Below are 22,789 nucleotides of genomic sequence, written 5' to 3'. Positions count from 1 at the left end.
AAAGAAATACAAATGGGGGACTGGAGAGATGGCCTAGTGGTTAAGTACTTGCCTGTGAAGCCTAAGAACCCCGGTTTGAGGCTTGACTCCCTAGGACCCACATAAGCCAGATACACAAGGGGGCACAAGCGTCTGGAGTTTGTCTGCAGTGCCTGGAAGCCCACACACCCATTCTCTCTCTCTGCCTCTTTCTCTGTCTGTCACTCTCAAATAAATAAATAAAAATAAACAAAAAGCTAAAAAGAAATACAAATGGGTAAGAATCATATGAAAGACATCAACGTCAATAATAAAATTCAAACGGTAACAGCATGAACTACCACTTATTTCAGATACTCAGGGTGGAGGTTGGATTCAGGTGTTCCCCATAAACTTAGGTGATCTGAACGCTAGATTCCCAGCTGATGGAGATGTGGGAATTAACACCGCCAGGAGGCAGTGTATTGTTGGGGGCAGGCTTAGGGGTATTATTGCCAGCTTCCCCTTGCCAGTGTTGGGCACACTCTCCTGTTCCTATTGTCTACCTTATATTGGACAGGGGGTGATGTTCACCCTCTGCTCATGCTATTATTTTCCCCTGCCATCGTGGAGCTTCCCGTCGAGCCTGTAAGTCAAAATAAACCTCTTTTTCCCACAAGCTGCTCTTGGTTGGGTGATTTCTACCAGCAATGCGAACTTGACTGCAAAAGTAAAGTGGTACTGAGTTTGCTGCTAGACACCTGACTGTGTGGCTTTGGCCTTTTGGATCTGATTTTTCAAGAGGAATGTGGAAGGATTTGAAGCCTTGTCCTAAGAGATGCCTTGCAGGGCTGTAAGTACAACATGATGGACTATTCTGGTCAGAGTTGAAAGACCTGAATGCACTAAAAACTATGGATTGTGAGGTTTGGCTTATGAGGATGAGAAAGAGCTTTTTGCTTGGACTAGACTAGCAGTTTGTGTGAAAAGCTTACTGCTATGCCTGTGTCCTGAGAAGCTGTGCAGGGTTGCTTTGTGTAGAAATGAACTAGTGTGAGTAGAGGGGTATGGCACAGAAAGAAAAATTTTGGGGTGAACTGCTGCTGCCCGTTCAGCTGCAATTGAAAGATCACAACCTTTGAGATTGGGCCAGCTGACCTGCAATGGGGCAATAAGAGAATGCAGACTCTTTTGAAGGGACCTGAGTGCTCAAGGAGTGTCCAGTTCTTCAAAGTCTGCTTTATTCCCCCTGGGATTAACAAATTGGCACCCTACCTGGTATTGTGGAGTATAAGAAATGCAGAAAAGAGAGGGTCATTGAGTTTGCAACACAGTCTTGTGTTTTTGAAATGGCCATGGGCAATGTGAAGCAGGTTTGCTGGATGCCTGCATGGAGACCCCATGGGGGCATGAGAATAGCTGCCAAGGAGAGCTGCCATCCCTGGATGAAGTTTTCCAGGACTGTGAGCAGCCTAGCTGGAGGGGCGGATTTGGAACTCCAGAGACTTGTTGGTTAGAATTATCAGACTTGGAGACTTGTCACTGGCTAGAGTTATTGGACTTGAAGCTACAAAGTTTCATGTTTGCCCAGACTGTTTTAAATCTTGTATTGGTTAAATATTTCTTTGCTATACCTAATGCTATCTTTTGTAGTGTGAATGTTTATTCTGTGTCATTATGGTTTTGGGAGGGATTTTCTGGCATTATGGCTCAGTTAAAAGACAGTGGAGTATGGGGATGCTTGGCCATCTTGTTGCCAGTGTTTCCCTATTGAACCAACCATCTAGACACATGGAAGAACAGTCTCCACAGCCTCTTCATCTTTGCTACACTGCAAGTGCAGCTAATGAAAATATCACCATGAAAGTCAAGAGACCATGGACTCAGAGTTCTCCAGGTAAATTTTACATTCCTAGCTTCATTTCATTAGGAAATAAAAAGAAAAAAAAAAGCTACTTATTTAAAATGGGAGATAAGCTGGGCATAGTGGCACATGTTGGATCACCAGAAGTTCAAGGCCACCCTGAGACTACAGAGTGAATTCCAGGTCAGCCTGGGCTAGAGTGAGACCTTACCTCAAAAAAAAAAAAGAAAAAAGAAATACTCCAGATGTCTTTCTTGTATGCAGTCATGGGTCATTTTGTTGTAGCTCTCTCCCCCCACCCCTTTTTTTCTTTGTTTTTTTTTCGAGGTAGGAACTCACTCTAGCCCAGGCTGACCTGAAATTCACTCTGTAGTCTCAGGGTGGCCTCGAACTCATGGTGATCCTCCTACCTCTGCCTCCTGAGTGCTGGGATTAAAGGTGTGCGCCCCACCACGCCTGGCTAGGAGAACTTGTTGTTGTTGTTGTTTGTTTTTGTTTTTCGAGGTAGGGTCTCACTCTAGGAGAACTTATTTTTAAGAGAACAGAAAACTATCCAACACACTTGAGCAGGCTTAGTATGGTTTCATTTGTGAAAGTACATTCCCAAACACTAGCGCATGGACAGAGTATATATATCTCCTCAGAATTTAAATATACTTCATACATCAAAATGAAGCTGAATCTGATTTATCTAACTTCATTTTTTAATTATTTAATAAATAAATGTAATAAATAAAGACTGCTGATACCTCCAGGATGTACTGCACCAATTCCCCCAAGACCTTTATACATCACTAGCTATAGCTTGAACAGCAAGGAGAGAAAAACAACATAGATTTCCACTATGGTTAAAATCTCAAATAATTTAGTTTCTCTATTTATGTCTTGATTTACAAGTAATATTCACTGCCTGCATCTCCAAGCCACCATGTTCATAAGATAGCCACACAAATTCAGCATTACGGAATGTTTCATGCAAACTAGGTTTGACTATGCAAACACTACAATGACACCTCTACAGTGACTGGATACTTCTTGTCTCCTTTTAGAAAAATTTCTGGGAAAGTTACTTTGCTTTTCAGTAAAGTGCCATTTGTAAAACATTTCAAATTTAATCTCCATTATTCAACACAAATATGTTTAAAGTACATGAAATATTCAAATATCATATATTTAAGTAACTGAAAAATTTCAAGAAAAGTGACATCATCTTTTTCTGGGGAGGGGGGTTTCGAGGTAGGGTCTCACTCTAGCCCAGGCTGACCTGGAATTCACTATGGAGTCTCAGGGTAGCCTTGAACTCACGGCAATCCTTCTACCTTTGCCTCCCCAGTGCTGGGATTAAAGGTGTGCGCCACCACGCCCAGCTGACATCAACTTTCTTTATCATACTTAGTTTCAACAAATCCTGTTTAAATTTTCAATATACTTTTCAGTTTAAGATGGTCAAATAACTAATTATATTTGTAGTATTTTGATATGGCATGTTACAAATGTCATTATTACTAATTCCCAAGGAAAATGTTTCTTCCTTTTTGTTTTGTGATTTTTTTTTTTTTTAACCCAGTGCTAAGGACCAAACCTAAAGGCTTCTCACTGATCTACATTCCCAACCTCCAAAAGAAAACATAGTTTTTTTTTGTATTGTTTACAATCATAGAAGTTGTAAATAAAAAAAATTAATTTAAAAAAAGAAATCTTAGCCAGGCGTGGTGGCACACACTTTAATCCCAGCATTTGGGAGGCAGAGGTGCAGGAGTAGGAGGATCGCCGTGAGTTCAAGCCCACCCTGAGACTCCATAGTGAATTCCAGGTCAACCTGGGCCAAAAAAAAAAAAAAGAAAAGAAAGAAACATTTTCTCTTTTTTTTTTTTTTTTTTTTTTTTTTTTTTTTGGTTTTTCAAGGTAGGGTCTCACTCCAGCTCAGGCTGACCTGGAATTCACTCTTTATTCTCAGGGTGAGCTTGAACTCACAGCAATCCTCCTACCTCTGCCTCCCAAGTGCTGGGATTAAAGGCATGTACCACCATGCCTGGCAAGAAATATTTTCTTAATAAATATCTTGCAAGCAACCACTTTTTAACTGCCAAACCTCCAGCCCCAACAGAAAATATTTTAAGTATAAAGTCATACTTCCAAATTCAACAAGTTAACAAGCAGCACACTTAACAATCACACACACACACACACACACACACATTACACATGCACACAGAGCGCATACATACATACCCACTTTCTGTGTACTGAATTAGGGACATGGAAACAGAATCTCACTCTATTCTCCCTGCAATGCTTTAAAATAGAAAACAAAGTACTGTTATCCCAATTTGACAAGATGGGAAACCAGAGGGACAGAAAGAAGTCAGACAACCTGTAATAGGTCACAGTGCTAATAAGCTGCTGAACCCAAATTCCAACCAAACATTTCGATTCCAGAGCCAAACACAAGCTCTGTATCCTTAGTTTATTAAGAGGACAAAATTAGCAAAAGGAAATGTATAGCCAGAAGACAGATGATTTTACACACACACACACACACACACACACACACTAAAAAAATCCCTCAAACTAAAAATACTTAGTTACATGCTTAAATGTGCTCAGGGAAGTCATGCTAACCTGTGCATGACCTGTGCATGGCCATTCATCACTGCTTGAGCTTAACTAGGAAACCCTTACCCTCGTGAACCCCATCCAAACTAGCCAGCCGTGGTGGCATGCCTTTAATCCCAGCACTCAGGAGGCAGAGGTAGGAGGATCGCCATGAGTTCAAGGCCACCCTGAGAGTACAGAGTGAATTCCAGGTCAGCCTGGGCTAGAGTGAGACCCTACCTCGGGGGGGGCGGGGGGGGGGACGACCTTCTGAAACTTGCAATTTTACATATTGTCTCTAGAGTGGGAAACCTTCATCTCAATCTGCCTCCTCCAATTACCTGCCAGCACTGCTTTGATGTTGGTCAAAGAAAAGATGGCTTCATATTTTTCTATTGGTTCTGAACATGAAACACAAAAAGTTCCTTCATCTTGCAAGCAATGTATCTTACGAGTTCTTTAGGAATCACTGTCGATTAGTGCCTTTACAATTGGTGACCTGCTCTACAAGCATTTGGCCTACTAAAAGAAATAAAAGGAACAGGGTGTGGTGGCGCACGCCTTTAATCCCAGCAGTCAGGAGGCAGAGGCAGGAGAATCACCGTGAGTTCGAGGTCACCCTGAGACTACATAGTGAATTCCAGATCAGCCTGGACTAGAGTGAAACCCTACCTCGAAAAACCAAAATAAATAAATAAATAAATAAATGGACACATGCATATTTATTTGCTGGCAATGATACGAGCAGCAGTTAGAAAAGGCAGTCATGAGAAGTAAAAGCAACAACCTTTGCATGTATCTGGGCTTTTTTATTTTATTTTTTTAGATGGAAGATGTTTTTAGAATTAATGTTCTAGTCTCTGTCCACTTATTCTTACCAGTGTCCATTTGCCAGACATACACAGAGCCATCAGAACATCCCACCACCAGGTAGTCATCAGAGGGCCTCCACTTGATCACCTGGATGGGAAACAGGTGGCGTGATGCCAGCATGATACACTTCTTCTCCCTCAGACTCAGAAGTCCAACAGAATGGTCACTGGCCACAGAGCAGACACAGTGCTGCACTCTTGCCTGAAAACAAGCAACATTCATGACATTAGATTAAATGTAAAATAAAGTACATACAGTCTTCCAAAAACTCCAGTGAACAGGCTGGAGATGGTTTAGTGGCTAAGGCACTTGCCTGCAAAGCCAAAGGACCCCTAGGTTTGATTCCCCAGGACCCATGTAAGCCAGATATACAAGGTGCCACATGCATCTGGAGTTCATTTGCAGCAGCTAGAGGCTCTGATGCATATGCATGTGTGCTCCCTCTCTCATAAATAAATAAAGTGAAAATTCATTAGACATTCACTTCCACTGAAAACCCACCACAATATCAGGTTGTGTTAAACAATTTCTTCCTCTGCACAACAAAGGGAGAAACCAGTTCAATCACAGATCCACTTTCCACGTTAACTGCATCTGAGATTGAAGACTGGAAAAGGGGAATAGAGAGATGGCTTAGTGTTAAGGTACTTGTCTGCAAAGCCAAAACACCCAGGTTCAATTCTCCAGGACCCACACAAGCCAGATGCACAAGGAGGCACATACGTCTGGAGTTTGTTTGCAGCGGCTGCAAGCCCTGGCACACCTGTTTCTCTCTCTCTCTCTCCCCCTCCCTCCCTCTCAAAAAAAAAAACCTAATGAATAAAAATTAATTAATTTTAGCCAGGCATGGTGGCGCACGCCTTTAATCCCAATACTTGGGAGGCAGAGGTATGAGGATCACCATGAGTTTGAGACCACCCTGAGACTACATAGTGAATGCCAGGTCAGCCTGGACCAGAGTGAGACCCTACCTCAAAAAACTATACAGATAATAATAATAATTTTAAAAATAGACTGGAGCCGGGCATGGTGGCGCACGCCTTTAATCCCAGCACTTGGGAGGCAGAGGTAGGAGAATTGCCGTGAGTTCAAGGCCACCCTGAGACTACAGAGTTAATTCCAGGTCAGCCTGGACCAGAGTGGGACCCTACATCAAAAAAACAAAAAAAAAAAAAAAAAAAAAGAAAGAAAATAGACTGGAAAATGGCTAGAGATAGCGGTTAAGGCGCTTGCCTGCAAAGCCCAAGGACCCAGGTTAGATTCCTCCATACCCATATAAGCCAAATAGATGCACAAGGTGGTGCAAACAATCTGGAGTTTGTCTGCAGTGTTAGGGGCCTGGAGACCCCATTCTATCTGCCTCTCTCTCAAAAAAAATAGATAAAAATTAATTATTTTTTAATATTTATTTATTTGAGAAAGAAAGAGAATGGGTGTGACAGGGCCCCCAGCCACTGCACAAGAAATCCTCTAGATGCATGCACCACCTTGTATATCTGGCTTACATGGGTCTTGGGGAGTTAAACCTCGGTCTTTTGGCTTTTCAGGCAAGTGCCTTAACCACTAAGCCATCTCTCCAGCCCAAAATTAATTATTTTAAAAAGGATATGTAAGACACACCTGGCATGCTCATTCTCTCTATCTGCCCCTCCCCAGACCAGCTTTAAAAAATAGAATAAGGCCGGGCGTGGTGGCACACGCCTTTAATCCCAGCACTAGGGAGGCAGAGGTAGGAGGACTGCCATGATTTCAAGGCCACCTTGAGACTGCATAGTTAATTGCAGGTCAGCCTGGGCCAGAGTGAGACTCTACCTTGAAAAACAAAAACAAACAAACAAAAAAATAAAATAAGGGATGTAATTTTCTAAAGGTAAAAAAAAATGATAAAATGCCAAAATTCTACCATATCATTTATACAAAGTGCATTATCCTAACATATTTATCTGCATTTTTTAAGCTTTTAAATTTTTTCTATTATGTTCATGTGTGTGCACATGCACACACACAAATGCACAAGGGACTTTAGCTGCTGCAAACGGATGCCAAACACATGTGCCACTTTTGGGGGGAAGGGTCTAATTTTACATGGGTGCCTTAGGCACTCAAACCTGGGTGGCAGGATATGCAAACAAGAGTCTTTAACCACTGAGCAGTCTCTCTATCCCCAACATATATTTTTAAACAATGATTTTATTCTATTGTCAATAATGAGTTAATCTACCCACAAAATGGTGTTTGATCATTTATAAAAATTATGCACCATCTCTGTAAATGATTAAAAAAATATGAAGAGTTAACTGTAGTTTTACTATAATAAGAAATAGTCTTGAGATAGCCAAAATAATCAAAAATGAAAACAAAAAGAATCAATATTACTAAATCCAAGAAAGCATAGTTATTAGAGGTACTTAACTCGCAGAAAAGATGGTTCTCTGCTTTTAAAATATAGATTACAATAAATCTAATTTTTCTTCTTTCATGAAAATGCTGGTCCAACTCATCTAAAGAGAACTGCTGTAGAGTAAAACTGGCCCAATATTTCAAAAACTCATTAATTTTGATTCTATTAATTAATTCTGAGTTGGTGGCTACCTTTACAGCTTGTGTGAAAACAAATTAATGGTATAAACAAAGTAAATGTCTAGCCTACTTAATGCAGAAGGAAAAAGACCATTCAAGCACTACTTTAGTATTAATTTTAATTCAAACAATGAACACAGTAATGATAAATAATTCTTAGCTATTTGCTAAATGAAAGCACTTAACAGATTTGCCAAAACATAATTAACTTGGTTTTCTCTTTTCTGTCCTCAAAATTATTAAAGAAGCACTTACTGGAGAACATTTTATAACTCTCATTTTTTTTCCTGCCCTAGCCCCAGCTTCCCCAAATAGAAACTGAATTGGCACAATTCCTTTACGAACAGATTCTAGAGCTCTAACATCTATCTGTCTCACCTATGATGATTAATTCTATCATTGAATTAATACCATTTTATTTTTTATCTCAATCTGGAAAAAATTCAACTAAATATGATTTAGCAAAAAGGGTATTATAACAAGATAACATATTAAACATTAAGATGGGATAATTAGCATTAGAATACAAGCCAGACCTGGTGGCTCATATCTGTAATCACTGAGCTGAGGACAGAGTACTGCTAAGAACTCAAAGCTAGCCAGGGCTAAAGTGAAACACAGTCTTGAAAAAAGACTTCATGCTGGGTGCGGTGACACACATCTTTAATCCCAGTACTCAGGAGGCTGAGGTAGGAGGACCACTGTGAGTTCAATGCCAACCTGAGACTAATTCAAGGTCAGCCCAAGTTCAAATCCCTAATACTCACGGAAAGTCAGATGCACAAAAGTGGTGCATACATCTGGTATTCCTTTACAATGGCTAGAGGCCCTGGCATGCCCATTCTCATTGTCTCTTTCTCAGCTTGCAAATAAATAATAATAACAAAGATTTCATTCATACACATAGATTTATATATACACATTTATATATGTGTGTAAATATTTAAAATAACAACTCAATTGAAAATTGGAACCTTGCATCTTCAACTAAACTTGTTTGGAAACCATTCATACTCCAACTCTTTTTTTTTTTTTTTTTAATTTTTTATTTATTCGAGAGCGACAGACACAGAGAGAAAGGCAGATAGAGGGAGAGAGAGAGAGAATGGGCGCGCCAGGGCTTCCAGCCTCTGCAAACGAACTCCAGACGCGTGCGCCCCCTTGTGCATCTGGCTAACGTGGGACCTGGGGAACCAAGCCTCGAACCGGGGTCCTTAGGCTTCACAGGCAAGCGCTTAACCACTAAGCCATCTCTCCAGCCCACTCCAACTCTTTTGATCACACTCCTATGTGCTAAAATTTTTTGGAATATATTTATATCCATACACACACACACACACATACACAAATTATATATGTGCCTCTATGTCAGTATAATATGCATATTATAAAATATAAACAAATATATATTTAAAAGGATAGCTCAAAATTTAAACAAATTCAAGATAAGTGAAATTTTTCTCACTGATTTTCAATGTTCTATTAGCCAGCACAAGACACAATAAGCATCCTTATGAAGTTTCACTGTTAATGAAAATGTATATTTTCTATAACACAATTTTTTGGAAGACAGATTAAAGATCATTGTTTAAATTTAGTGTGGTTGAGCTAAAATTTATTTTAATTAGGAATACTTTCCACTGCAATGGAGAGAAGGCTTAGCAATTAAGGCACTTACCTGTAAAGCCCTTTCCACTGCAATGGAGAGAAGGCTTAGCAATTAAGGCACTTACCTGTAAAGCCTAAGGACTCAGATTTGATTCCCCAGAACCCACATAAGCCAGATTCACAAGGTGGTGCATATATTTGGAGTTTGTTTACAGTAGCTTGAGGCCCTGGAGTACCCATTCTTCCCCCCCACTCAAATAAATAAATAATATATATATATTTTAAAAAGCCAGGCGTGGTGGCACACGCCTTTAATCCCAGCACTTGGGAGGCAGAGGTAGGAGGATCACTGTGAGTTCAAGGCCACCCTGAGAGACTACATAGTGAATTCCAGGTCAGCCTGGACTAGAGTGAAACACTACCTCAAAAAATTAAATAAATAAATAGCACCCATCAATATTTTCACTGTCCATTTGTGATAACTACATTTAAAACAATACAATAGAGCCAGGCATGGTGGCATACGCCTTGTATCCCAGCACTTGGGAGGCAGAGGTGGTAGGAGTACCATGAGTTCATGCCATCCTGAGACTACATAGTGAATTCTAGGTCATCCTGGGCTACAGCGAGACCCTACCTTGAAAAGCCAAAAAATAAAAATAAAAATAAAAAATATAAACTGTACAATAGGGCTGGAGAGATGGCTTAAAGGTTAAGGCATTTGCCTGCAAAGCCAAAGGATCTAGGTTCAATTCTCCAGGATCTACATAAGCCAGACGCACAGGTGGCGCATACACCTGGAGTTCATTTGCAGCAGCTGGAGACCCTAATGTGCTCTCGCTCTCTTGCTCTCTCTCCCTCCCTCCCTCAAATAAATCAATAAATATATTTTTAAAACTGTACAATAGAAGCCAAGGCAAGAGAACCATGCATTTCAGATCAGCCTGGGCTACAATGAGATGCTGACTCAGAAAAAAAAAAAAAAAGTGTACAGGTCGGAGTTGGGGAGATGGCTCAGCAGTTAAGGCACTTGCTTGCAAAACCTAAGGACCCAGGTTCAATTTCCCAGTACCCATGTAAGCCAAATGCACAAGTTGGTGCATGGAGTTCCCTTGCAGGCCCTGGTGCGCCCATTCCCTGTATCTGTCTCTTTCTCTTTATTAAATAAAGTCTGCAGGTATATCTCAGGCCCTGGGTTCAAGATCTAAGCAAACACATGCACTAGACAGATAGACAGATAGATGGATGGATGATAGGAACATACATACATACATTATAATGACAGATGATATAAATAGATTGATGAATGATGGATGGATGTTAGAAGATACATAGACAAATAGAAAAAACAATGCAGCATGATCTGAAAATCTATTAAAACAACTACATTCCAAGGCAAATATTTAGGTTTCAGAGAATTCCAATCCTAAACTAAATAAAGGCCCATTGAATTTGCCAGTAAAGAATCCTCCCAATGCATTAGTGCTGAGCAGCAGAATGCCGCAAGCTATCACCGCATCTGACAGTCAGAACACACCGCCCAGGTCATCCAGTCTGACCTTGCGCATTTTACAGGACTTCCTTTCCAAGCATTCCCAGAAACCTCTTAGGTAACCTGTTCCTAAACATGAATTACAAGAAATTAGAGACAGCTAGTTTATCCCATCCCAGCTCCATGGGGAAATGACTCCATTTTCCACAGGTCCTAATGGAAATCTGCTACTTTAACTTTCTAGTTGCACAAGTTTGCTTTCTGAACTATGCTACTCCTTTTTGTCACGTCATCTCAGGAGCGGTCTTCTGTTTGTCCAGTAATTCTGCTTTCACGTGAACATCCTCTAAACATATGAACCTTCCATTGTCTCTCACTTTAAATATAGCCATCACCAGACAGGCTATAAGTGACCAGCTTCATTCGCTCATAAATCAATCCCACTGTCCTCTTGGCCATTATTCCTTGTACTTCCCAGAACTCCTTCTCCAGGACTTAAGTGTGCCTTTAGGATACATCATTTGCCATTTTTAAATATTACTTAAAAGGAAAAGAGCCTATGAAACGAAATGTTCATTTCATTCCATACTAACTTAAAACTAGATCAAAACAAAAAATTCTAGATATCAGAAAGTTAGCCTTTAGATGAAAGGCTGCTTCTTGAATCTAAGATTACATAAAGCAACCAAATACTAGCTCACCAGCTAAACGCATACCACACTCTACATGAGCATACTGACTTACACAAATGAACAATGTACGATATCAAAAAAGGAAAAATACATATTTTTAAAAAATTTTTATTTATTTGCAAGGAGAGAGGAAGAAAGAATGCACCACGTCCTCTTGCTGCTGCAAACTCCAGACACATGCACCACTTCGTGCATATAACTTTATGTGGGTACTGGGAAACTGAACCCAGGCCATGAGGCTTCGCAAGGAAGTGTCTTAATAGCTGAGGTACCTCTCCAGCCTGATGCACAGGGTGGTGCATAAGCCTAGAGTTAGTTTGCAGCACCTGGAAGTCCTGGTACGCCCGTTCTCAACCTCCCCCCCCCCTCTTCCTCTCCCTTCTTCCCTCCCTCGCCCTGCCTCTTTCTCTCTGTATCTCTCAAATAAATAAATAAAAAGAAAAATATTAAAAGGAAAAAATTTGAAGGCCATTAGTAGGGCAACAGAGATAGCTTAGCAGTTAAGAAGCATTGTTTTGGGCTGGAGAGATGGCTTAGTGGTTAAGTGCTTGCCTGTGAAGCCTAAGGACCCCGGCTCAAGGCTCGATTCCCCAGGACCCACGTTAGCCAGATGCACAAGGGGGTGCACGTGTCTGGAGTTTGTTTGCAGTGGCTGGAAGCCCTGGTGTGCTCATTCTCTCTCTCTTCCTCTTTCTCTGTCTGTCGCTCTCAAATAAATAAATAAAAATAAACCAAAAAAATTATTAAAAATAAAAGAAGCATTGTTTCCTAGGAAGCCTAAGAACCCAGGTGCAATTCCCCAGCACCCGCACAAGGTAGCACATGAATCTGGAGTTTGCAGTGGCGAGAGGCTCTGGTATGTTCATATTCCCCCCCCCTCCCTCCCTCCCTCCCTCTCTCCCTCCCTCAAAAAAAGGCACCTGAGCAATATATTTGAACATATATTGTTCAACTGCCTCTAAAAATTATTGGGGACCTTTTTTTTTACCATCAATTCCTATTTAAAGCCGTTCAAGCAGAATACTTGCTCACTCTAATTATTTTATAGTATTTTATTTTTATTTATTCATTTGAGAAAGAAAGACGCAGTTAGATGTCTGATAAAATTAAAGAAATTAGCTGGGTATGGTGGTGCACTCTGGAGGCAGAGGTAGGATGGTCACTGAGATTCTGAGGCCTAAGACTACATAATGAATTAAAGGTCAGCCTAGACTAGAGCACGGGAGGGAAGGAAGAAGAGGAAGGCAGAAAGAAAAGATAAGAAAGATGACTAGGGTTTTTGTTTTTTTTTTTTTTTTTTGGTTTTTCGAGGGTCTCACTCTAGCCCAGGCTGACCTGAAATTCACTCTATAGTCTCAGGGTGGCCTCGAACTCACGGTAATCCTCCTACCTCTGCCTCCCGAGTGCTAGGATTAAAGGCGTGCACCACCACACCCAGCCAGGCTATTTTTTAAAACTATATTTTCTGCTACTCTGCATATTTAATTTCATGTTTTCATGTGTGTGAGAGTCATGTGCATGTGTATATGTACATGTGTGGAAGCCAAAGGACAGCCTCATTGGACATTCTCAAAAATGACTCTTCTTAGCCAGGTGTGGTGGCACACGCCTTTAATCCCAGCCCTTGGGAGGCAGAGGTAAGAGATGACCACAAGTTCGAGGCCACCCTGAGACTACATAGTGAATTCCAGATCAGGTGAGCTACAGTGAGACCCTACCTCAAAAATCCAAAAGAAATGAAATAAATCTTTAGAAATTTCAAAGGGGAAAGTGTGGGGGGGTGGGGAGGTATTACCATGGGATATTTTTTATAATTATGGAAAATGTTAATAAAAATTGTGAAAATAAAAAATAAATAAATAGGGCTGGAGAGATGGCTTAGCAGTTAAGCACTCGCCTGTGAAGCCTAAGGACCCCAGTTCGAGGCTCAGTTCCCCAGGTCCCACGTTAGCCAGATGCACAAGGGGGCGCACGCGTCTAGAGTTCGTTTGCAGTGGCTGGAAGCCCTGGCGCGCTCATTCTCTCTCTCTCTCCCTCTGTCTTTCTCTCTGTGTCTGTCACTCTCAAATAAATAAATAAATAATGAACAAAAGCTAAATAAATAAATAAATAAAAATAAATAAATAAATAAACACAAATGTAAAAAAAAACAAAAATAAATCTTTAAAAAGATGACTCTTCTTTAGACAGGATCACTTGTTGACCTGACGCCAGTTTGGCTAGACTGGCTGGTGGTATGGATCCTCCTGTCTCCACTTCTTCATCTGGTAAGTGCAAGCCCTACGCATTCTTATATGGGTCTTGGGATCAGAGTCAGTTCTTCTTGTTTGCAAGGCAAGCCCTCAACTGCTAGGCTATCGCCTCAGCACTGTATTATTATTTTTTGAAAGTAAAATTACTTTCAAAACTATGATGTTGAATGAAAACAGCCTCAAAATATAATGTAAGAATGTTGTCAGGTATGGTGCACAACTTTAATCCCAGCACTTAGAAAGCTAAAATAGGAGGATTGCCATGAGTTCGAGGCCAGCCTGGAACTAAAGAGTGAGTTCCAGGTCAGCCTGGGCTGGAGTGGGACCCTACCTCAAATAAAGAACAAAAAGAAAAGAACATTATAGAAAATTATAATTAGAAGTCTAGGCCTAGGGAAGTAGCTCAGCCGGGAGAGGGCTCGTCGAGCGACACAGGCTCTAAATTCAACCCCAGAACCACAGACAGGGAGCACTAGCAGAGGCCTGCAGTCCAGCAGGCACCAAGTGGACGCAAGAGGGTCAGAAGTTCAAGGTCATTCTCAGCTTCACAGAGGTTGAGGTGAGCCTGCCATACCTCAAGACCCTATTTCAAAATAAGTCACTAACAACAGTTCTGTGCCCCGCTTGTGCTTGATGTGTTTAAAAAGTTTACTTTCCCTGCCTCAGAAAGTGCTATATCAAACTTAACATCCAAATGTATACCAGAAGTTCAGATTGGACAGCTGGGTGTGGTGGTGCACGCCTTAAATCCCAGCACTCAGAGGAGGCAAGAGGTAGGAGGATTGCTATGAGTTTAAGGCTGCCCTGAGACTACATACTGAATTCCAGGTCAGCCTAGGCTAGAGTGAGCCCCCACCTCAAAAAAAAAAAAAAAGTTCAGATTGGGAGTGTGAGATAAAAGTGAACTCAGGCAAAAGCTTTCAGAACAACTAATAAAAAGAAAAGCTAACTTGCAAATTGCTTGTACTGGCTGTGGATATTTGCCACAGAAATATGAACGTAGTCACATAGACCGTTCATACCATTAGACCAGGATCCAAGAGCCAAGAACCTAAACACCAAACGAAGGCACCAATACTACATCTGACAGCAACATTACTGTTCCACAAAGTCATGCTGCCCTCTTCTGGATGTTTTTGTAGATTATGTCACAAAAACAAATACAAATGTATTCAGAGAAAATGGTGTGCTCGCCAGGCCTAGTGGTGCTGAGGTAGAACAATCACTGTGAGTTCAAAATCAGCCTGAGGCTACAGAGTAAGTTTCAGGTCGGCCTGGGCTAGAGTAAGACCCTGCCTCAGAGGGGGAAAAAAATAAAACCAGAATGTGTGCAGAACCACTGTATACAGCATTAAGGCAAATCAGTAGTAGAAATTTTAAAAGATTTTAGGTTAAAAGGTGATTAAAATAGCTTTCAAAGGAAGTAGGAGTAAGAGAGGGTAGTAGAAAAAAAAAAAAACACAAGACAGACAGTAGGAAGTTGGGAAAGGAGGGGGGAGGGGAAGGAGGTGGAGTCCATCTCCCTCTCCAGCTGCAGCATCTGGTTTCTTCACCATCAACTGAAGCCAAGAAACAATGACACTTCTAGCTCGGTTTTTTCTTAACAACTTTATATGTATGTCTTAGGAAACATAAAATGTGACCATAGGGGACTGTGGAAATGGCTATCTGATGAAACACTTGCCCTGTTTGGTGAAGGGCTCCAGAGCCTCGGGTATTTTTGATTAAGCTTCCTACTTCAGTCTCATGCAGAGCTCAGCTGCAGGAGTGTCACTGGGGATGATCTTGAGTCCAGCCTCAAGGTGTGTTCTGAGCCAGCTTGAACCCTGGTTACTCTCTTGGGCTCTCTGCTCTGGACATAAGATGAACTAAGGCAGCTTGTTCCGCCATGATGAAATGACCCTGGAATCTGTAAGCCTGAAAGAAACCCTTTCCTCCCTTGGGCTACTTCCTGTTGGGTGTCTGTCCCAGCAATGGGAAGATGGCTGCCCCACTGTGCAAGCATGAGCTCAGGTCTCGAGATCACATGGTTTAAAAACAGTGACAACAAATAAGAAAGGAGAGAATACCACCCTTCTACCTTTTGGAACATCTTTTACTGTTCCCATGTCATAACAGTTGTTAATTTACATGAACCCAATTAATACATTTCTAAACTTTTTTTATATTTTATTTATTTACTTATTTATTTGAGAGAGACAATAGGTGCACCAGGGCCTCTGGCCACTGCAACAAACTCCAAATGCATTTGCCACCTTGTGCATCTGGCTTTATGTGGGGACTATAGAATCAAACCAGGGTCCTCAGGCTTTGCAGGCAAGCACCTGAACTACTGAGCCATCTCTCCAGCGCTAAACATTTTGTTTCTACCAAATTACATGCTGTTATTTTGCTTCAAAATAATAAGATTAAAGAATGTCTTTTGGGATATTAAAATTACTTTGTAAAAAAAAAACTTGACATTTCATCCCATAAGCACCTTCCAAACTGCTACCAGAAAGAGGTGATACAATTTGAGAGTCAATAATGGGAAAAAAAAGTGGGTCTCCCTTTGACTGCTATGTCATCCTATATACTTATACTACGTGACCCAGTCACCACAGGGAAAGGACCACTGTGTACTTACACTGCAGTTCTCCGGTGGTACCAGGAGCTGGGTAATTTCACCACCATGCACACAGAAAATATGCTTCATCTCTCCAGAAAATATGTCCCAAATGATGACAGAAAAGTCCACACCTCCAGAAATCAGGTATCTCTGGTCATAGCGAGCTGAGACCTGGTGAGGGTACAGTAAACACGTGATCTTGTTCCGATGACCACGGAGTGTCCTGTGAGGTGGCCAACCTGTGAATGAGATTTTGAATTTGAAATGGGAAAATTAAAGTGTTACAAAGTTTCAACAAGAAAAATATGACAAGAAATGCCAGAAGCTGCAAATGTTATCTTATAAAACTGCCCTGACAGTTCCATAGCTATTGTCACATGACACCTTGAGCCCTTGAAATGGAGCCAATCCTCTTGTACACTTGAAAGAATTAGTACAAGAAAAATAACATGAAATATTTCACTAATCATTTCCATATTGATAACAAATAGAAATAAAAATAATTTGAGGTCTGGAGAGATGACTTAGTGGTTAAGGAACTCGCCTGCAAAGCCAAGGACTCAGGTTTGACTCCCAAGGCCCCACGTAAGCCAGATGTACAAAGTGGTACATACATCTGGAGTTCAATGCAGCAACTGAAGGCTGTGGCACACCCATTCTCTCTCTCTCTCTCTCTCAAATAAATAATTTTTCCCATCCCCGAAATAATTTTTTTAAAAAACTTTATTAAAATAAAAAGTTTGCAGAGCATGGTAGCACACGCCTTTAATCCTAGCACTCGGGAGGCAGAGGTAGGAGGATCGCCATGAATTCGAGGCCACCCTGAGACTACATAGTGAATTCCAGGTCAGCCTGGACTAGACTAGATTGAGACCCTGCATCAAAAAACCATAAAGAAAAAAAAAATTGCTATATTGAGCTACAGAGACCATAGTACAATAATTATTTCACCTTCATTTTATTTTTAACAGAGCTATTAGAAAATTATCTATGTGAAAAAAATAAAATTACATATATGGTTCCCATTAGATTTCTACTGAAATGCAATTTTCTAAATGATCATTAGTATTGATGACAGTTTAGCTATTTATTAATTAATAGAAGTAGCAGGTAATTAAATAATATGTCAGAGGGCTGGAGAGATGGCTTAGCGGTTAAGCGCTTGCCTGTGAAGCCTAAGGACCCCGGTTCGAGGCTCGGTTCCCCAGGTCCCACGTTAGCCAGATGCACAAGGGGGCGCACGCGTCTGGAGTTCGTTTGCAGAGGCTGGAAGCCCTGGCGCGCCCATTCTCTCTCTCTCCCTCTATCTGTCTTTCTCTCTATGTCTGTCGCTCTCAAATAAATAAATAAAAAGTTAAAAAAATATATTAAAAAAAAATAATATGTCAGAGATAAAAATGAGTATTTCCTTATGTATACTCATTGAATGTTTCCCTATCTGTACACTGAAATCTACCAACTCCACAGCACATTGGCCACTGCTCTGATCTTGCGCTTGCAAAGCACCGGGGTCCAGAGAGCACCCTGGCTGTACCTCTCCGGAGCATGTGCTCCCCTTGCAGCAGCTGCACGACGGCCGTCTGCGTGGCAGGAACAATGACGATGCTTCCGTCCTCCCGGCCGCACACAAGTCGTCCATGGGCTGGTATGTACACACTTGCAGTTACTTTAAGAGGTTCGTGACTGTTGGGAATCACACTTAGCTGATCTATAATTCCAGCGGGACAAGGATTCAGTTTATCAAACACCTCTTGCAAACTCATAGAAGTTGTCATTTTCAGCCCTGTAGAGGTTTTATTTTGTATAAAATAAACACATTTATGTTAAAAAAAAAACTTAAAATACTAAAATAATAGTAATTCATTCAGTAATATATGAACAAATTACATTCATCACATGATTCTTAGACTAAAATCAGACATGAAATTATCAATGTGTTATTCATTTTAAACATTATAAAAAAGTTAAGTTGAAAGATCAAGAAGCTGGGGCTGGAGAGATGGCTTAGCATTAAGGCGCTTGCCTGCAAAGCCTCACAACCTGGGTTCACTTCCACAGAGCCTATGTAAAGCCATGGATCTGGAGTTTGTTTACAGTAGCTGGAGGTTCTGGAGCACCCATTCTATCTCTGAATCTCTCTCTCTCAATCTGATGGCAAATAAATAAATAATTTTTTTAAAAAAGTTTAAGATGTTGGGCATGGAGACACATGCCTTTAATCCCAGCACTTAGGAGGCAGAGGTAGAAGGATCACAGCAACTTCAAGGCCATCCTGAGACTACAAAGTGAATTCCAGGCCAGCCTGGGCTAGAACGAGACCCTACCTCAAGATAAAGATTAAGAAACTGGTACATGAGGCTTACTCTTACCTTCATCACCTTCCTGCCCATCAGCTGTGTCTGGTATGCTCCAAATATTTAACCTTCCAGAAGAATCTCCCTGAATTAAGAGCTTATGGAAATAGTCCTTGCATCCATAGAAGAACCGAGTGACAGGAGGACAAATTAGCAACTGCCAAAAAAATTTATTCAAGTGTCTTTAGCTATATTTGTAATCAAAATATTTTACACATTAACAAATAAAGGTGTTAACATACTTTTTACACCAGTTTTAAGTATATAGAACACGACTACTCCACAGTATTTTCATGTAGTTTTATAGCATTAACATACATGACAACTACAGTATAGCATAAATACTATATTTATAGTCTTTCTCTAAAAGTAGTATTCATACCTTTTTTTGTTTCTTTTTTTTTTTTTGAGGTTGCGTCTCACTCTGGCCCAGACTGACCTGGAATTCACTATGTAGTCTCAAGGTGGCCTCGAATTCCCAGCAATCCTCCTACCTCTGCCTCCCAAGTGCTGGGATTAAAGGTGTGCACCAGCACACCTGGATATTCATACTCTTTTTCTCAACTTTTTATAATGTAGAGAAGTAACCACAGCAAGATAATTTACTTAATTGCCTGACATTTCACAGTACAGAGATATATCACTCAACCAAAAACAAGATTCAGTTACAGGGTCATAAGAAGGAGCTCATTAGTCCCATCACTTGTTACTTCTGGTCAGTCATAAAGAACAACAAAATTAAACTAACAAGTTGCATAACTAGTGGTCCCCATTTTTTCATTTGTTTTCTAGGTAGGGTCTCAGTCTAGTGAAGACTGGCCTGGCACTCATTCTGTAGTCCCAGGCTAGCCTTGAACTCAACGCGATCCTACTTCTACTTCCCGAATGCTGGAACTAAAGACATGCACCACCACACCTGGCTTCACTTTTCATAACAAGGATAGTTTCCAACTAATAGTATTTTACTTGGCCACAAACAAATAAGTAACTGTAACAGAGCCTGACACATTAGCTATGAATTACTAGATTAAGGTCTTGGGTACGTTTTCATTTTTTTTTTAATTTTTTTTTTTTATTTATCTATTTGAGAGAGACAGACACAGAGAGAAAGGCAGAGAGAGAGAGAGAGAGAGAATGGGCGCACCGGGGCCTCCAGCCCCTGCAAACGAACTCCAGACACATGCGCCCCCTTGTGCATCTGGCTGACGTGGGTCCTGGGGAACCGAGCCTCGAACCGGGGTCCTTAGGCTTCACAGGCAAGTGCTTAACCGCTAAGCCATCTCTCCAGCCCTACATTTTCATTTTTGAACAATTACTTTTCAGCTGAAAATTATATCTTCAATGAAATGACTTATTTTGTAAATAGTAAAGAGTGGTAACCTGCCAAAATTAAAATTCAGGTACTAATTTTAAAAAGACTAGAATAATGAAATATAGATACATCCTGGCAAAGAATAATCAGTAGGACTTAGCCTGACAACTCATCTGGTTGCAGTATTTGTTTCTCCATAGATAGAATCAGCCTCAGGAGAGCCTGACCACTGACTTACCCTACGTAAATCCTGATCACTGTAGTCCACACACGGCATACCTGGCAGGAGGTTGCCAGAGCAGGTATAGCCAAGGCACACATGTCAGTACGTATCTCATCCCCTACCCTGTGTGCACTTGAATCTGAGACATAGTAAGATAGAAGAGGGTGGTGACACTGAGGGGAAAGTCTAGGCACGGGACTATGGGTTTGACTCGAGTGCCGTTTTCCACATCGGCGTAGCTGGCGGACAGGGCCAGGCTGGAGAGCAGGAAGCGCGAGCTCCAAAGTGCACAGCTCGAGTCACCGTGTAAACCCCACCTACAGACGCAGTCACGGAAAAGGCAATCCCTCCCTCGCGATCCCTCACATGCATGAGACACAGCACTAACGTGACGTGATGAAGCTGAGGAAGCAGAACATCAGCGCAGGGGCGCTCCTGCAGCAGATGTGACGCCAGGGCGGTACTACTGCACTCAGCTCTAGATGGGTGCAAGTGCTATATTCACACAGAAAAAAGACTTCCTCATTTCTAGTATCTACATGATTTGGGGCATAGACTGCAATACGTTATTCAAGCAATGAATTATCAGTCAGCCTGATTACATAATTATCTTCGTCCTTAAAATGCAAGATTTGCCATTGTAGGTTTTATTTTGCAAGCATATGTATGTGAAGTATACATGTGTGTACATACGTGTATGGCAGATGTATGTGGAAGTTGGAAGATCACTTCAGGTGACACCCTGTTGTATGATGTCCACCTCTTTTCAGATAGGATCTGTCACTGGCTTGGAGCTCACAAATGTGGCTAAACTGGCCTATCAGTGAGCCTAGGGCATCCACCGTTTCCACCTCCCCAGCACTGGACGAAGGTGCGCACCACACCCACTGCATTTATGTGGAGACTGGGGTCTTCGTGCTTGCAGGGTTAGCCCTTTACTGACTTAGCCATCGTCCAAGTCCTTGCTCACAGGGTTACTGCACGAGTTATGAATGTTATCAAAAATCTAATACCAGGAGGGAATTACCATGGGATATATTTTATAATCATGGAAAATGTTAATAAAAATTTAAAAAAAAAATCCAATACCAGGCTGAGCAGATGGCTTAGTGGTTAAGGCATTTGCCCTCAAAGCCAAAGAACCCAGGTTCAATTCCACAGTATCCATGTAAAGCCAGATGCACAAAGTAGTATACGTATCTGGAGTTCGTTTGCAATATCTAGAGGCCCTGGTGTACCCATTTTTTTTCTTTCTCTGTCTCTTTCCCTCTCTCTTTTAAATAAATCAAATAATTTTTTAAAAACCTCAATGCCAATATGTAGCTTTTATTTCAAAATAAAGAAGCTTTCAAACAACTGACCATACCAAAATATTTTGCAAAATTTTATACTGTGCTTTAAGTTATACTGAATCTTCCAAATGCTTAGCTACTAAGAGGCACTTTGCCAATTATAAACAGTACTGTTTACCTCTTTATCTTTTCGATCCAGAAGGCTGTGTTGCACGGGAGGAATTAAATTTTCAACTGCTTTCCCCACATCACTGCGGAATGAATCACTAGCTGGAAGGCAGCTGCAATGGAAAAATATAATGTCACATATACTGACATCAAATAATGTACACTTCACATATACTGATACCAAATATTTATTCCATACATAATGTATAGTTAACATATATTGATGTCAAAAATGTATTCTATATCATAACAAGGCATTTTTGATAACAGAAAAAGATTTTTAAGTTTTGGCTAATTGAAGTCAGATAATAAGTAACTATTAGAAATATTTTATTTCATGGGGCTGGAGAGATGGCTTAGTGCCTAAGGCACTTGCCTGCGAAACTAAGGACCCAGGTTTAATTCACCAGTACCCACGTAAAGCCAGATGCACATGGTGGTGCATGCATCTGGAGTTTGTTTGCAATTGCTAGCGGTCCTAACATGTCCATTGTCTCTCTCTCCCAAAATAAGTAAATAAATAAATTATTTTATTTCAAACAAAATCCACCTCTTTTTTTTTTTTTTTTTTTTTTTTGGTTTTTCGAGGTAGGGTCTCACTCTGGCTCAGGCTGACCTGGAATTCACTATGTAGTCCCAGGGTGGCCTTGAACTCTCTCGGTGATCCTCCTACCTCTGCCTCCCAAGTGCTGGGATTAAAGACATGCGCCACCACGCCCGGTTCCACCTCATTTTTTTGTTTGGTTGTTTTTTTCTTTTTTCAAGGTATGGTCTTGGTCTAGCCCAGAGTGACCTGGAATCCACTATGTAGTCTAAGGTGGCCTCAAACTCATAGTGATCCTCCTACCTCTGCCTCCCTATTACTGGGACTTAAGGCATGTGCCACCATGCCTAGCCAAAATCCACCTAATTTTTTTT

The 22,789-nt window shown here is 41.0% G+C and overlaps 1 protein-coding gene across 5 annotated transcripts in view; it reads right to left on the bottom strand.

Annotated features, from left to right (window-relative positions):
• The window catches only part of Wdr7 (WD repeat domain 7), a 314,228-nt gene that overhangs the window by 256,535 nt on the left and 34,904 nt on the right, over positions 1-22,789 (bottom strand). For all 5 annotated transcript variants that reach the window (XM_004654764.2, XM_045134797.1, XM_045134798.1 and 2 more), the window contains 5 exons: positions 21,882-21,984; positions 18,892-19,033; positions 18,057-18,305; positions 16,541-16,761; positions 5,296-5,491 (listed from right to left, as the gene is read on the bottom strand). In XM_004654764.2, coding sequence (XP_004654821.2) covers positions 5,296-5,491; positions 16,541-16,761; positions 18,057-18,305; positions 18,892-19,033; positions 21,882-21,984 — 911 coding nt within the window. The remainder of the gene's footprint in view (positions 1-5,295; positions 5,492-16,540; positions 16,762-18,056; positions 18,306-18,891; positions 19,034-21,881; positions 21,985-22,789) is intronic.

The sequence above is a fragment of the Jaculus jaculus genome, chromosome 15 (genome assembly GCF_020740685.1).
Source record: "Jaculus jaculus isolate mJacJac1 chromosome 15, mJacJac1.mat.Y.cur, whole genome shotgun sequence".
NCBI classification, from domain to species: domain Eukaryota; kingdom Metazoa; phylum Chordata; class Mammalia; order Rodentia; family Dipodidae; genus Jaculus; species Jaculus jaculus.
The sequence above is the reverse complement of the archived record's forward strand: the minus strand, read 5'-3'. Positions and strand labels throughout refer to the sequence as shown.